This window comes from Leiobunum rupestre, chromosome 4 (assembly GCF_980474605.1).
Source record: "Leiobunum rupestre chromosome 4, qqLeiRupe1.1.hap1, whole genome shotgun sequence".
Lineage (NCBI taxonomy): Eukaryota > Metazoa > Arthropoda > Arachnida > Opiliones > Sclerosomatidae > Leiobunum > Leiobunum rupestre.
In genome coordinates this window covers 73,578,056-73,595,119 of record NC_143387.1, presented here as the reverse complement: position 1 = coordinate 73,595,119, position 17,064 = coordinate 73,578,056, and the positions used below count along the sequence as shown (strand labels likewise).

General features: G+C 41.2%; 1 protein-coding gene across 1 annotated transcript; it reads left to right on the top strand.

Annotated features, from left to right (window-relative positions):
* The first annotated feature begins 7,701 nt into the window (after positions 1-7,701).
* LOC149949010 (uncharacterized) lies at positions 7,702-8,851 on the top strand. The gene is made up of 6 exons (XM_090171206.1): positions 7,702-7,902; positions 7,967-8,035; positions 8,092-8,184; positions 8,257-8,589; positions 8,649-8,726; positions 8,788-8,851. Exons 1-6 carry the CDS (start codon positions 7,874-7,876, stop codon positions 8,849-8,851), a joined length of 666 nt encoding a protein of 221 aa, XP_090027332.1. The 5' UTR covers positions 7,702-7,873.
* Positions 8,852-17,064: the final 8,213 nt, after the last annotated feature.

The window sequence follows — 17,064 nt, the reverse complement described above, 5'->3', positions numbered from 1 at the left end:
AGGCTAACTTTTGAGCGTACATTTTTTTTTATTTCCTTAAGAACGACCTAAAATCCCACTGAGGGCTGAAATAACGGTGGGGATGAGAATACTTAGAATCCCGTGACCTTTTTGAACTAAAATTAATTTCTTCTTACGCCAGGCTACTTTTTTAGAGGCTACCTGTCTAATGAATTTCTTTTGTTTAGCTAGTTTTCGTTTCTGACAAGGGTTTAACTTTAAATTCCCTTTCAAAGTATTATCGCAGCATTCAGCAATAGCGTCAATTAAGGGTTTTTTAGCGTGATGGAGAATAGCGCGTCGTTGTTTAAAATTTGATCTACCTAGGGCCGAGAGAAAATCTTTGTGTCCGGCAACCAGGGCCGGCATTTTCGAACTGGTTAGGGACTTCTTCCTCTCCGCTGACTTTATACTCCCTACTTTTTTTTCTTAGGGATATAAACCATTTCGGTTTCGTCGGGGAAAATATCCGTTCTTAAACGGAAGTCATCGGGGCACTCCTGCCTGTTGTCGATAAGAATATAGCCGTGAGGGCGTTTGGTCGCGTCGAGATAGGCCTCGATAGCGAACCGGTAATTGGCGCCTCTAAGTTGACGGAATAATATAGCGGGTTGAAGTTGAACAAAACAATGTAATTCGCGTTCAGCGAACAATCGCGCGCATCCTTTGTTTTTGGGAAAATGTTCTGGGTTATAAATACGAAGCTTATATTACGGTGGTGAACGCCTTTCGTGAAGAAAGCCCCGATTTGACCATTGTTCTCGTTCATTAAATCATCGGCGATGAGGAGAATGTGTTCGCCTTCTTCACCGGGATAATCATCGAGATTAGGGACTCCTTCTCGGAACACTACAGAGTCTTTTAAAGTGTCATAAAGTGTTTGTCGCTCACTATAATGCCAAAATATTTTTGTCGGCGGAGGGGAAATCATTTCATCTTTATTTTTTATAATTCGCGCCATCAAAACGGACTTCCCGCTACCGCTCAGCCCGCTCAGAAGAGCGGAGAAAGGACCATACAGTGGTAACATGCTTTTATTAAATGAGGTCTCTAAGTTAAACTACATCGATATTTAAGAAACAAACCGTTCGGGTAAAAATAAAAATATGAGTTTAGCGGTGTTCTTTTCTTAATACTGGTGCTGCCATTTTAAGTGGGACTTATCGCCTAATATGAGTTACATTATAGGTTAATAGTTTTAAAGCCATAACGACTTATCTTTCGAAAATGTTGGATAAAAATCAGTTAATACCGAAACTTCGCGTATAAGGGTAATTAATCAATAATTCCTTTTACACACATTCTATAAGCGGGTTATACCTGAATATTAGGATATGTTTTTTTCATTCTCATTCTGGACTAGTCATTTTTTTAAATATTATTCTTTATATCCGAACGGTAATGTTTCGAAATTAACGATAACGCGTAATTTATTGACAACTGGTCGATATTTTTTAACTTGATTTACAGTTACCACGGTATGATCATTTAACCTACAAATATGGTGGGGGATTTCGATTTCTTTCTCGAGAGTGGGCGCGTCTACGTCGATTCCGAGCATCCCTTTCAACGAGTCCATAGAGATGGAATTTCTAGTGGAATAGTTCTGCCTGAGACCTTTAGCCTTGACGACCTCCTTAATTTCACCAGTATCGCGGTTGAGTACGCGGAAGGCGTAATTTTTCGGACCGCCCGAGCAAAATTCAGTAATATGGCAATTTGGACCAAATTCGGATAATTGGTCCGTCATATCCCCAAGAAAGGTTCCTTCCTGCACTAGTTTATTCCCATCACGTGATCTATAAATTAAGCTGTCCGTATCGTGGTATAATATACTATTCCCTAGAGCCTCTAGGTGACTATAGAGCCTCATCCGGGCAAAAGCGGTGGTATAACAGGCTAAAACTACGTTTACATGAGCCAAAGCCGGATCGATTTCCTTGAGATGTTCCCATTTGACAAGCAAAGTCTTATCGTTTATCGCCAAGACACTTTTCCTTTCGATATTCGGGTCGTTAAATAGTTTAAAGAATTGTTCGCGGTCCTTAATGATCTCAGTTTTTACGAGGTTATTCCGTTGCCCCCACTTACCGTAAAAACTATTTAACATTAACTTCGCGACGGCACGTTTACCGGGGTTTAACGCGATCTTCGCGGGATCGAGTTTAACGCCTTCGTGGTCCTCGAAATCCGAGACGTATTTGTTTTTTCGTCGGGGGTAGTGATCCCCGCTGGAAACCCCGAAGCCTCGGCCTTCATTTTGTACATGGTCTTGATTTAGTCCGAAAACAAGCCCCCCTCCTGGGTCTCCTTGTTATACTGCGTTGTTTGATAATGCCAAGCTTCGTACATTTTAATCACTTTGTAACCTCTGGAAACGGCTAGTTTCAGTTCGTCGGAAACGAATGTCCCCACGAATGCCCGCTCGGGATCGGAATGAGGACACCTTCCTTGAAATCTTAGACGTGCACAGGTACCACATAAGACGAAAAGAAGTCGCGAATTAGAATGCATGGGTAGGATAGGATGAAAAGGTTTAGGAGGGGCGAGAACGCGGCACTGAATTAACCCGTCCAGCGAATCGAGATCTCGTAAATCATCCGGGTCTAGTAAAACTTTCGGGTGACCGACGGGTATTTTATCTAGAAGGTTGACAGTCGGGTAAAGTGAAAGCATGTCGACGTTAAACGCGCGTTCATCGCCTTTGGCCTTGTAGTAAAGGACTGTCGCGTTAACTCTCCCTCCGAAAAACGCGTCTCGATGATTCAAGGGTGAAATTAACATGGCACGTACTTTTTCGAAAAACGCCTTATCCTTCGCTTTACGGCGAAGCTCGTAAAAATCGCATTCCCAGATCTCTATAACGTTTTTCTTAAGTTTCCGGAGTTGAGCAACGACCCTGACTGTTTGTTGGTACCGGAGGTTAAACGTTTGTGAGGGATCTGACCATAGAGGTCTGTCTCTTCCCACTACTTGACACCGTGGACAGCCACGGAAAAAGCAGCCCTGGAACATGTAAACGTCATTTCTGTCTAGACCGTCTACTTTAAATTTACCTACCATAGCCTCCCGCCCCCGCATAGCTGACACTATTCTTATACCCCTGCGTTTTTCTTCCCAGGCGAGCCATTCAAAGGCCGCGGTTGATTGTCGGTCCCTATTTCTCATCCCCCCCGGGGGGAGTATCCCTATCGTGTCAGGAATGAGAAAGCGTTTTCTAAAGACGTAATTGCAGGCGCCCGGAAGCGTGATGGCGGCGCGGAAAGGGTCAGTGTCACAGATTTCCATGAATTCACGTCTAAACGTTGCGCATCCCAGTCGGAGTATATTGACATCCGCCGTACAATACGAAATCGCGTCTTTTAGAAAGTCAAAGTGACCGCCCGCGGCTATTTGCTCCCCGTGCCATTTAAGAAGAGCCGCTCTTTCCTTTAACCCTAGATAGTTAGCCCCGTACGCTTCAAGGGGCGGAAATTTTTCCCCCTTCTCGGTCGAATAATTAGTGGTTATGGGGTCAGCGGGATCGAAATTATTTTCGACAAAATTAAACAAAAGGTGAGGGAATCTACCCTTATCCATGGAAGGCCCTAGTCCAAACGTCTTCCTAAACGCGGCGAGTCGCATAGGGATGAACGAATAGGAATCGAGAAAATTGAAATTAAAACAGTTAAAGAAGATAATTTTAGTCCCGTTTACTATCACGAAGGGCACAAAGGTCTCGTCGATTGATAGAACGGCTTTGAAAACGAATTGGAGATCATAACATTTCGCGGCGTGGGCGAATAAGTAAATTTTTTTAATATCCGCTAGAGTTCTGATATAATCCACAAACTTCCCCACGACATTTCCCCCGTAAAAATTTTTTGTCGCGAGCTAAAGCGGATGCACACCCCGCAATCGAAGTTCGAGTCTCGCTCGTCGATACACGCGGGGCATACAATTTGGGATATTAGAAGAAACGGCTCATGCTCGAACGCCCCCTTTTTATTTACGTGTTGTTTATTCTGAATCGACTCGATGTCATAAAACACAAAAAGATAAGAAGGCACGCCCCCTAGTGCTAATCTTCGTTTGGTCATGTCAGGCTCGGGGCGGTCTTTAATTCGCTGGACGAAGCAAAGGTGAGGATGCGGCGCGTGCTTTTTACAAATACGACAGAAAACTTCCGAACAAGAATGGATAGTTTCCCTAGAGCGATAGTTCACGTATTTGTAACAGTCTTTGCACACTTTAACTTGACTACAGAGGGAGGGAACCGATTCGCGATGGCTTTGGAAGCATTCCAGTCCGTGAAAGGAGCGAAAACAATCGGCGCATTTGACGAGCTCACCGGAGCATTTCTGATGTCTGAAACAGGATTTGCAGAAAATTGCGCATTTGTGGCGTTCCAATTTATCGTATCCGACCAAGCAGATGGAACACGCATAATTAGTGGCGAAGAATGACGTCAATTTCGCGACTACGTCATAATGTTTCTGATTATAAATTAAATAAAGTTTATTTTCCGAGTTCCCGCCTTCACCTTGGAAAAATACCCTAGGTCTGTCGTTATAAACCTCAAAAACGATTATTTGATAATCAGAGAGAATAAATTGGAAATGCACTAAACTCGTGAAAGCCCCGCATTCGCGTTTCGAAACGCCGGCCTCGACGCGTAACTCCTCGGCTTTTTCCCTTTGTTTTCGCGAAGAGGCCTTGTACAAAGCCTTATACTCCTGGAAATATTCTTTATTTCTAGGGTTTCGTGTTTTCTTTAAATGAGCGATAGCAATAATTAATGCTCGCGGGAGACACAAGGAGTCTTTGTTTTGGACTGAGATAAAACTCCTTTTATCGCGTATGTAATCAATATGCTTTTTAAGTCCGCGTCGCCTCAGGGACCCTCCGTGAGGTAATCTTACCACGTTTAACGTGAATAAAATTGGTGAGTTCCAGAAATCATCTCTCTCATCCAGATAGATCTCCCCTTCGAGTAAATCGAAAACATCACCGGGCTGAAGTTGCGATTTCTGGCGGAAGGAAATCTCGAGCACCCGCGCCGGGAAAACTTCCGAGGTACACGAAATTTTAACTCGGTCATCATCGAGAAGTTGATCAAAAATAAAGGTCACGAACTGCGTAATCCCGAGTTCTACATCAGCGAGGAAACGCACTTCAACGTATCTTCCAACGAGATTGAATAGCGGATATTCTTTCGTTCCATCTTGGATAATTTCAAAATTCGCGGGTAGTTCCAGCTGAAGACCCTGGCCATCTTGTTGAACGGGCGGAGCCTCAATGACTTGAACCGGAAGTGGCGGGATGACTGGGAGCTGTAGAGGCTCCTCTTCTTGAAGAGCAGGAAGGTCTTCAGGCTGGGGTGCTTGAAGAGGCTGAGCGATTTCCGGCTGATTACCTCCAACTTAAATCGGGGGTGGTTGGTCGATCTCTAGTTCATCGAGCGGAAATGGTTGAGGCGGTGGAACTTCATCATCGTCCGCGGGGAGAGGCGATAAAAAAGGAAGAATATCTTCGCTCGAATACCAGTTAAATGATGAAATCGAACTTTCACTTTCACTAGTCCACTTTAAAATTTTATGCGAGGGTCCCGCTTGATCTAGAAAAGGGTCCGGGTTCTTACGCGGTGAAGGAGAAAACACTGGACATGGAGAATCGCCGCGAGTAAGTGTCTCTAACAAATATCGCTTTAGTGGAAGTCCCGGCTCGCGGTGAAACTTCCCCGGGAACCGCTAAATTAAGTGGTAGAAGTTGCGATGAAGATCTCCTTTTTCTAGAATGAACTAGGTTATTAACGCTTGAACCCTCGTGAAATTCCGACGTAATATTATTCAAGCCGAGAAAAGTATCTACTTCCGGATTTAAAATTTTATTTTCCTCCTTATTAAAATAGTTAGCGCCGTCGACGCCAGATGGCGATAGCGCTCCTATATTTGGCGAGGCAAGGAGCGAGTCTCTCCTCTCCTCCCCGCGCGCCGAGGTTTCCGGCGAACCACCCGCCGCAGTTAAGCCACGTGTCTCGCTATTCGTGGAACCGTCAGCTGGGGGTTTTGACGTTTCGGGAGGAATGAGTGAGTCTCTCCTCGCCGCGCGCCGAGGCTTCCCACGAACCGCCCGCCGCAGTTAAGCCACGTGTCTCGGAGTTTTGATGTCTCGTTTAAAGGGAATTCCGCTAGCCAATTTTCTTCTTCGGAAGGTAAAAATAAATCGTCATTAAGCGAGTCTAAATTGTTTTCGGGGGGAATCGAGGGTAGATCAGGGAGTCCCGTTTCATCATTGTTTTTAAAAATATTCGTTCCTTCAAGTTCAGCCCCGATTGTTTCCCGGATAATATCCGCTAGTAGGGAAGTCTTTGGGGGCTTAAGGCCCCGCCTTGAAGGACATTTATCGGGCGCGCTAGGGATAATAGTTTCGAGGTCTACCGAAAGTCCGCTGGTTTCGGCTTTGCCGTTAATTAGTCATGCTTTTTCAAGCTGAGAAAATTGCGAGAATAGACTGGAGTGCCCCCATTCTGGGCTTTTTTCCGGGGAAAGTTGAGTAATTTCTAGAGGAGGCGTCGCGGGATTAGATCCTTTTAGTAAAGTTTTTTCATACTGTGAATATTCAGGGGGGAGTGAAAAATCATCCGTAAATATTTCGGAATTCGTAATCTCTTTTTCGGGGGTGGTTAATTTGGGTGATTTTTCCGAAGGGTTAAAACATTTTATCTCGTCATTCGAAGTGGAAGAGTCCCCGTTTAGAGTCGCGTCTGATATCTTTTCAGCCAGGGGCACCCATAAATTATTTGAGAACGGGAAATCGGCGTCTAGCGAATTGTCATCAAGTGAGCTAACGGGGCTGAGGTTAACCGGTAATTCACGTGGTTGAGTGACCGCTGAATCGTTTGATTGGTTAGACAAAATGTAATCGAAGTCATCATCTTCCCCGAATTCGTTTAATACGTCGCGTTGTTTCGCGCATTCAGCTAAGAAGGTCGAGGTTTTAATCTCGGACGGAACATTATCGATTAGCGATTCCAATTCTCTTAAATTATTGCAATTTCGCGAGGCTAGAGGTATAAGTTTAAGGTAGTCAATAAGTTCAATAAAAACGCGTACCAATTCCAAATCTTTCAAACATTTAGGTAATTCACGCGGTAATTCGTTAGGACAAAGGGTTAACGAAGTCAAATAGTAAAAAAACCGGTATAAGAAATCAATGCTTACCGGCCGTATATCAGATTTAAAATCGCGCAGTGCGTTAGGGAAATTTAGTTCCATATTTTGCGGGTAAAAAATTTCGAATGGGGCTTTTTAATCGGGTCCCGGGTCTATTTATGGTCTCGCTTTTTAAGACCCCCTCCCCATCGGGGGATGGTATTCCAGACATGTAGGGGGTGGAAAATGAATCGTGTCTATCCAAGGCGTAATAATATTCAGGTATAATATTTCCCACGGTTTTTTGAAAAACAATCCCATTACTCACAATTTGAACCGCTCGTATTATCCCCCCTAAATTCATCGACAGCTTTTCTGGTTCGTAAAATCTCGCTTTAGAAATAATAATCGTCGGATTTTTTCGTATTGTAGAAAAATAACATTCCTGTCTTTTGTATTTTTTCCCCATCCGCTATAAAAATTCCTCCTTTTATTGAAAGTTAACCTTAAGTCGTAAACTCCCCGGTTGTATTCAATAACTTGGAGGCGCTTCTATTTGGTGAGGAAAACTGTCTAGATTTCGTGACAATCTCTAGCGGTAAATTACGCGTGGGTCCAATGAAACTCCTTAGAGGGTTAATCCCCCTAGCGGTCATCCGGGTTTCGACCCCGCTCCTTAAAATGACCGGTATATCTAGCCTCGCGAATTTACCGATAGTCAGAACAAGTCCAAAAAAAACATGGCCTCCGGGAATTCCCGAAAACGCTGGTAAGTTTTTTCAAATTTTATTTCGCTTGATTATTTTAATTCTAACTTTTTAAATATTATCTAGCCGTCAACCCTCTTCATCATCCTCCGATTCCTCCTCTAGGGAAGAGCTGGAGGCTCTTACCTCTATTTCGTGAGTTTTTTGATATTTATATATTTTCGTTATTGTAATATATATTTTTTACCTAGTTATTCCCCTGCAAGCCCTGTTCCGGGCTATTCTCTTTGGAACGAGAACCTTCTCCTTCCTTCATCACCAGATGTGGTGATAATTTCTCCCAAGTAGGTTTTTTAAAAAAAAAATCTTTAACCCCTTTTTAAAAAATATCCTAAATCATTTTGTTTTTCTAAAAGCCCATCTTCATCTCCCTCACCACCCCCGGTGGTTCTTTCACCGCCTGTACTCCTCGCTCTCCCGGATGTTATTCAGGGCGACCACCGCTATGTGTCGTCTTTAATCTCCCTGGCCGCCGTGTTACGTGGTGCCTTTAACGCGGCCCGTAACATGGGTGACTCTCTTCGCCTTTGTTCCCTTGATCACCATGATTCGCCTTCTCTTCAAACCACTGCCCTAGACTTTCAGGTGGTTGTGGGGCATGCCTGGGCGGCCCAAAACGCCGCGATTGCCCATATCACCTCGGTGATAACGGGAGATTTCGCCGAAACCGCTTTCGCCGCCGATATGGGGTATTTAATATTAATTTTCAGATATAAATTAAGGGGTCTAACATTTTTTTCGAAATCAGCTTAATCGTGCCGCCGCCTATCCCTAATTTCCTGATCGACCCCGAAGTCGCCGTTCCTTCTCCTCCTATTATACCTTCGTAAGTTCGTTTTTTAGAAAAAGTACAGCTTTTTTCTGAAATTAACTGGTTTTTTTTACAGTTCCGTCCTCCTCAATTCACCGCCTGTTTCACCTCCCCGGTGCTTTTTTCATCCCCGGATTTAAAAAACGTTTATTTATTGTATATTTTCCTGTATATTTTTATATTTTTCTCAATAAAAAATGTTTTTTCCAAAAGTGTCTTTAAATAATTCCCAGTAAGCTTATTTTTTGTCATCTATTTTCACCATTTTACTCCTTTCTATGGAAAAAAAAGTCGAGTATTGTCCCCCCGCCGTTTGGCTCGCGGCAATTTCTACTTGCAGGTGCGGGTGATTCAACCCCTGCGGGCACCCCCCCTTCTCTCGACATGCTCATTGTCATCTTGTTTGACCGCGAGTGCTAGAATTCTCTGGCTTCATTTCCAAAATGTCATCCCGAAACGAACAGCTAGAGTCAATGTAAGCTAAAATTTGGGAACGACTCATAATTTCGAAAATCACAACTCCGAATACAAAATTCCCATAAATTCCCATAACTCCGATTTCCCATTTCTCCGAATTCCCATAACTCAGAATTCCCATTACGTAGAATTCTCATATCTTCGAACTAAAACCTCGAATACAAAAAACCCATAACTTCGCATTCCCATAACTTCGCATTCCCATAACTTCGAATTCCCATAACTTCGAATTCCCATAACTTCGAATTCCCATAACTTCGAATTCCCATAACTTCGAATTTCCATAACTTCGAATTCCCATAACTTCGAATTCCCATAACTTCGAATTCCCATAACTTCGAATTCCCATAACTTCGAATTCCCATAACTTCGAAAAAAGGACTATAATTAACTGAAATAAAAGAAAGATTCAATAGGCCATATCATAAGTAACATAAGAACAGTAAGTATGACAATTAACGAGATTTTAAACGGAACTGATTTTCATAGCTATTTCGTACTCCAGATGTTTTATCAGCACAGAGCTAAGCCGAAATATCTGGTTTCCGATAGATCGGCGGAATATTACACTTATTTGATAAAATAAAAAATAAAATTTCGGCGGCACGATCCCAAATATGTTTTTGGGCACGCTTGATTCGCACGCGGGCTTCAAAACAAAGGCAAAGTTCCTCACGACTCCACGTGCTATCCGATATTAGGATTATATTTTTAAAGAAAATTATTCACCAAGGACGGTAACTTCAAGAGAGTATCTTTGTCGCAAAAAGGTTCTGTAAGGAAATTGGAATTAAAGCAATAGAAAGTGTCCTACTTATTGTAGTTATGGCACCTATGGCTATATCTAGTTATATATATATAGAAACTCAGGTAATATAAATATCATACGTCTATAATGTTTTTCAATAAGTATGTCACTTTGGAAAATATTTTACTAACGTCTCGTAAGAGCTAATCACAGAGTGACGTCATCTTTCATTATCGTTAAAAATGGCTCGTTACTCGTTAAATTTTACGAAAATCGTTAAAATGATCGAAAACTGAATTTTAGCAATTTTATCTCTTAACGTTAGGCGTATTCGTTAAAGATAACGAAAGCTATTTTAGCTCGTAAACGGTTGCAGCTGTGCTCCCATTGGACGAAAGTATTTGGTGGTTTTTTAAAGGTTGAAGTTCACTAGGTTTATTTAAATATTACATCATTTTTGTGTGAAAATATAAAATATAATGGCGGTACGTACGTGGTGTCTTTAGGATGGAGTTTTTAAGGCAGTTATTTTAAAATGAAAATAACAATGAAATTGGAAATAGAGATTTAAGGAGACAAAGAGTTATAAGAGATGCTAATAATGCATGGGACTTAAGTGAATATACGTTCAAAAAGCTGTTCAGACTTCCAAGAATTTTGGTTTTAGAACAAACTTTGGAAAATCGTCTTTCTGGCTCTCTGAGTACTGCTGTTCCAGTTGATAGCAAAGTATGCGAAACAGGGGTGGATTAACCCTTTCGGCGCCTTTAGGCACATAATAATTTTCCGCCCATGGGCATTGCCTAACGGGTTGGTCAGCTAAGTAGGGGCAACCCACGTACTTCAACCGTGGGGCTTTATCAAAGTTTTGGCGCCCCTAGAAAAATGGCACCCTAGGCACGTGCCTACTCGGCCTAATGGTTAATACGCCACTGATACGAAAACATGTTTAATATTTTAAATAATTTATTAATTTATTATTATTATTATTATCTAACTAGATATTGATTGCATTACACTTTTACGCTGTGGGTTGCTATCAGGTTCCTATTGGGCAGGTGAACTTAAAAAGAATGGGCTATGAAACAAATAAACAGACGTGGTGATAAATTTCAAATAATGTGAAAAAAGGCACCTTTGTAACACCATATTTCATTGGCTTATCAATCGGAATTACGTCATCACTCGTTACCAAATCGAACTCGGAAATAACAAGAGCTAAACGAAACGCGAGATAGAATACGTTTTAGCGAAAATTCGTTAAGCGCTCGTTAAAAGAAACTCGTTATATTTTACGAGTCTCGATTTTACGAAAAATATAGGTAGTGAGGAGCTGTTAAAGGCAACGCTAGACATGATAACGAGCAGACGCAAAACTTCACCGAAGCCCATTACAAAGTATCTCTCGCATCTAGCTCTCAGTAAAAGTTTTGCATGTAAAACATAGGAAGTGACAGACTTATGTAAAATATTATAAACTTATATAAATATGTACTGGTGCAATAACATCACATCAGGGCCGTGCAGAGCTTTCGTGGGGCTCCGATTTGTATCCCCCCCTTTTCAACGGGCCAATGCGGATTTTGCCACCCCCTTTCTCCCAGTCTGCACGGCCCTGTGTCCCATATCAACTTATTTCATATCTCAATCTAATAATCACAGTAATCTTTTTTAATCAGTCATTTAAATTTCCATGAAAAAATATTTGACCATTATTTCGAATAATAATTTAAAACATTGTTATTTTGTCATATATTTTTTATACTCACAATATGATTATAAAAATTTTACTTGCGTTGCGTATTATTTTGTACCCTTTGACGTTTTAGTATAGGTACGTCACCACTGCCTTAATTAGCAAAAACGCATCAAGGACCGAAAATCCATTTCGAGAAAATCATTGAAATTCATTTGGAAAAACCATTTAATACGTTTTTGCTTAATTAATTAATAGCCCTTCATTAAAAAAAAGTAATTTGTAAATTTGTTACTATCTAGTTTAAACCAATTAATGTGTTATTGCACAGTAATTACCTCTCCGAGGGGACTTTGTTCGTGTTGTGAATGTTGTGGGTGTGGAGTTTGTGGTGTTTGTGTTATGATGGTTGTAGATGTTGAGTCTGTTGTATTTGTATGGGCGTTTTCTCTCCAACGTCTTATTAATGACTTTGGGACGGACCGAGTGCAATGCAACCTCTCAAAGTCCAATGGCAGGGTTTCCACCAATTGTACACGGAATTAGTCTTTGTATCAATTTGCGATATATTGGCGCCGGCCGGGAATCGTACCCTGGTCTGCCTCGTGCAAGAGATGTACTCTAACCACTCGGCCACCAACGCTTTTTTTACTTAACGGATGAATACAATATCTGTGGATATTTTTTAATGAACGTATGAAATTATTAAGGTCAAATATGTTTTAGCGCAGTCAGCAGAGATAAGAGGGTTAACGGGTAAAACCTGTGGGTGGTCCACTTTGTTATTTTTGTTATTTATTTACGGGTTTTATAATCTAAATATAGTTGCAATACAGCGAAGGCGTTCATTTAACGTTTATTGAAATTCGAGCTTGCGTTTAGTCAAATGGATCTCTGTGCTTGTTAATGGCAAGGTTTTTGCTTCTTGTTAATACATTTGGTATGGATATTTGGATATCTACGATTTCTAATATAGTCATTGGTTTTCTGGGGATATTGGAAAGTGGACGGCATTGGTCTTTTTCACGCGGTATGTGTCCAAACGTCAACTGGAAGTCTACGAGTCGTCCACTACCAGATGTCGAAAATAGCTTTTCTACGGTATCTTCATCAAGGGTAAGTGTTGAAATAAAATGAGCGTTAAAGGTGTGGCTATAGTATTTCGTAAGCGAGAAAAATACAAATACCCTCTGTAGAAATATTTCTTTCATTAAAATTTGCTTCGTATTATATTCAACTGATAAACTTGTACTGTAAAAAGGGTTTAATTCAATTGTGCATTGTTACAGTACGTCTAACTCACTGTTGTAACTACTTAATTTATAATATTCTGAATAAATTTAAATTGGTCGTTTCGTCTCAATTATTTTAATTATAATTAAAATTTTATACAGGGCAGGATAGAACTGGGATAACATTTATAGCAAATAACTCTGAATTGCGGAGATATATCTTTAAGGGACATCTCGAGAAATTAATACCACTAGGGACAATTCTTCCGAGGAGAGGTATATTTTGGCTTACCATGACTGATGACGCGTCTATATCTAAAAAATATTCAAGCTAGAAAGGTTTGTTGATTTAATAATAATATTTCGCAAAACAAACTTTGCAGGCAACCACAGAGGCCTATACGTGGTGGTAAGATTCGATTAAAAATTAGATTAAAGATTTGAAAGCTCTACAAAAAAAGGTTTAAATAGATAAAACCAAATTTAAAAAATATTAAATTTAACATAAGAAATCAAGAATTTTGCTGAAGCCACATGCCAAAAAAGAATTCCGATACTTAAGAACGAAATAGCGGAATTGAATTCTGAGTGACATTCTCCCTGATTCCAGCCAGCAACGTGTTTGGATTGAGGATCCTAAAATTACTTAATTCAAGTACTCACGTTCAATATCAACAAAATGCTTTTTTGCTAATTACGGCAGACCAATGCTATTTCTTATTGAAAAACATTGACACCCAATATGGTGACCATGCTTAAAACTACTCATTTAATATTTTCTTTGTGGATAATGTCAGTTTTTATCTCTTTCGTACAAAAATTAAGTTGAAACAAAATTATTGTGAATATGCAAATCGTAGCTTTATTTACTCTTTAAAAACTTAATTTCCAAACAAATATTCCATCCCGTGACGGCAAAATGGGCATCTGTTGTTCAGTTCTCTCCTAGTTAGGCACGCAATGCAAGCTGAATGATGACAGGGAAATATTCTAGTAGTAGCAATATTTGCATAACAAATATTGCACTCTTCAGCTTGATTTTGGTTGTTCTAAAAGTTTTTTTATTTTATTTTATTAAATTTCATATCGAAATAGAAATTGTATTTTTTTACCTGTTCTAGGACGTAGTTTTGAGGAGGGTCTCTAAATTGCACAGGTTCTGCAGCTTCATACTCGTTATCTATGAGCCTTTGGGCCTCATCGTAAATATTATCAATTTCCATTAATGTAGCATCTAGTTCTTGGATAAGTGCCTGTCCACGGCCAATGGATGCTATACATTTTTTTAAAATTTAGTTCAATGAAACGTAGCGATAGATTTCAGTAGTAAATTATTAAGAAAATATCGTTGTTTACCATTAACTGGAAGGGAAGATTCTGGGTGGGCGGTAGTGGGTGAAGCTGATAATGCCACTGCTGGACGGGTGGTACTGACTGAAACTGCAGCTCGGTGAGCGATGGTGCTGACTGGAACTGGGTTGGCTATGCCGATTGATATCGCAGATGGGTGGACGATTGAGTTTGAAGCTGGGTAAGCGTTGCTGACTGAAACTGAAGCTGGTTGGCTGGTGCTCAGTGAGATTGCAGATGGACGGGCGTTTAAGACTGATACTGGGCGAGTGGTGCTGACTGAAACCGATGCTGGGCGAGTGGTGCTGACTGAGACTGATGCTGATGCTGGGCGAGTGGTGCTGACTGAGACTGATGCTGATGCTGATGCTGGGCGAGTGGTGCTGACTGAGACTGATGCTGATGCTGGGCGAGTGGTGCTGACTGAGACTGATGCTGCTGCTGGGCGAGTGGTGCTGACTGAGACTGATGCTGATGCTGGGCGAGTGGTGCTGACTGAGACTGATGCTGGGCGAGTGGTGCTGACTGAGACTGATGCTGATGCTGGGCGAGTGGTGCTGACTGAGACTGATGCTGATGCTGGGCGAGTGGTGCTGACTGAGACTGGAACTGGGCTGGCTATGCCGATTGATATCGCAGATGGGTGGACGATTGAGTTTGAAGCCGGGTAAGCGTTGCTGACTGAAACTGAAGCTGGTTGGCTGGTGCTCAGTGAGATTGCAGATGGACGGGCGTTTAAGACTGATACTGGGCGAGTGGTGCTGACTGAAACCGATGCTGGGCGAGTGGTGCTGACTGAAACCGATGCTGATGCTGGGCGAGTGGTGCTGACTGAGACTGGAACTGGGCTGGCTATGCCGATTGATATCGCAGATGGGTGGACGATTGAGTTTGAAGCTGGGTAAGCGTTGCTGACTGAAACTGAAGCTGGTTGGCTGGTGCTCAGTGAGATTGCAGATGGACGGGCGTTTAAGACTGATACTGGGCGAGTGGTGCTGACTGAAACCGATGCTGGGCGAGTGGTGCTGACTGAGACTGATGCTGGGCGAGTGGTGCTGACTGAGACTGATGCTGATGCTGGGCGAGTGGTGCTGACTGAGACTGGAACTGGGCTGGCTATGCCGATTGATATTGTAGATGGGTGGACGATTGAGTTTGAAGCTGGGCAAGCGTTGCTGACTGAAACTGAAGCTCGGTGAGCGATGGTGCTGACTGGAACTGGGCTGGCTATGCCGATTGATATCGCAGATGGATGGACGATTGAGTTTGAAGCTGGGCAAGCGTTGCTGACTGAGACTGATGCTGGGCGAGTGGTGCTGACTGAGACTGATGCTGGGCGAGTGGTACTGACTGAGACTGATGCTGGGCGAGTGGTACTGACTGAGACTGATGCTGGGCGAGTGGTACTGACTGAGACTGATGCTGGGCGAGTGGTGCTGACTGAGGCTGATGCTGGGTGAGTGGTTCTGGCTGAAGCTGATTCTAGGCCAGTGGTGCTGACTGAGACTGATGCTGGGCGAGTGGTGCTAACGGGGACTGTAGATAGCCTCATATTTCCATTTGTATCGCGTACTACCCTCAAGAACACAGTCTCAACACGTTGAGCTATTTGACCTGCACGTTTTTAAAATAGACCAATTAATATTTATTAAAGTTATAAGCTCAACATATAATATTTAACTTATGGCTGCCGGGCAAACTGAGTGCCTATTAATACGTTTGGGTTTGTTTTATTATTCAGACTAGATAAATTTACTAGAAATTTAATCACTATTTTAATATCACAATGTACTAATACAAATTGGTATTTCCCTTTTTAATATCGATTTTCAATTTACCTGGGCACGGCACTGCGATCCCTGCGGGTTGTGCAGCACTTAGCTGTGGGATGGCTGATCCCACAGATGCGATTGAAACTGTTTAGGTCAATTAATATAAATATTATAAAAAGTCAAATATTTATCAATTGTCAGTTTACCCTACCTGGGTGCAGAACTGCGATCCCTGTGGGTAGTATAGCTCTTGGGGCCGCTACAGCTAGATCTGGCTGAACGAGTTGCAGTTCTATGAAAAATATGATTTGATATAAATTTTATCTCAATAAAGCAGGGTTGGCAAAAAATCTGATTTATACGATAATTATCGGATTTTTTGATAATTATCCGATCATTTGATAATTATCCGATTATTTGGATAATTATCGGATTATTTGGATAAATATCGGATTTTTTTGATAATTATGAATATTTGGAATTTAAGTTGTAAAATTTAACGATGATTCCGATGAATTAACAAGATTACCTTTTCAAGTTTCGAAACAATTTCAAATTTTAAAGTTTAAAATTTGATAAAATACATTTTGGATAGTTGTAAACATTACATAAATGCGAGCATAAATGTCATAAATACTTAATACTGCTCTATATTGCTTTCAAAATTATTAAATTTAACTTTAAAAACTGTTTTCAGAGATTTTAATTTAATTCGATAATTATCATGATTTTTTCATCGGATAAATATCGATAATTATCATTGATAATTATCCATCGATAATTATCGACCAACCCTGCAATAAAGCCACTGTTTATATTACCGTTTTCTCCTTGCTGATTTAAATCTGTTGTTTTTCCTGGACTTACAAAATGTTTTGCTTGAGACAAAAACTCTTCAACGTTTACTTCGCCTCTTTCAAATCGTCCAGAAAGTTTGCGTATTCGTCTTCAAATATTACATTAATTGAAATATTTTTAAAACTTTTCAGAAAGTAAAATAAGTAAAATATATTACTTGTCATTTCTTTTGTAACGCTTATTCGGTCTTGATCGAATTCTTCTTCCATTAAGAAAGGCG

Coding starts and splice junctions, on each gene's coding strand:
- LOC149949010 (XM_090171206.1), top strand. CDS start 7,874: ATGGCCTCCGGGAATTCCCGAAAACGCTG. Junction 8,590..8,648: donor GCTTTCGCCGCCGATATGGG/GTATTTAATATT, acceptor TTTCGAAATCAG/CTTAATCGTGCCGCCGCCTA. Junction 8,727..8,787: donor TCTCCTCCTATTATACCTTC/GTAAGTTCGTTT, acceptor TTTTTTTTACAG/TTCCGTCCTCCTCAATTCAC.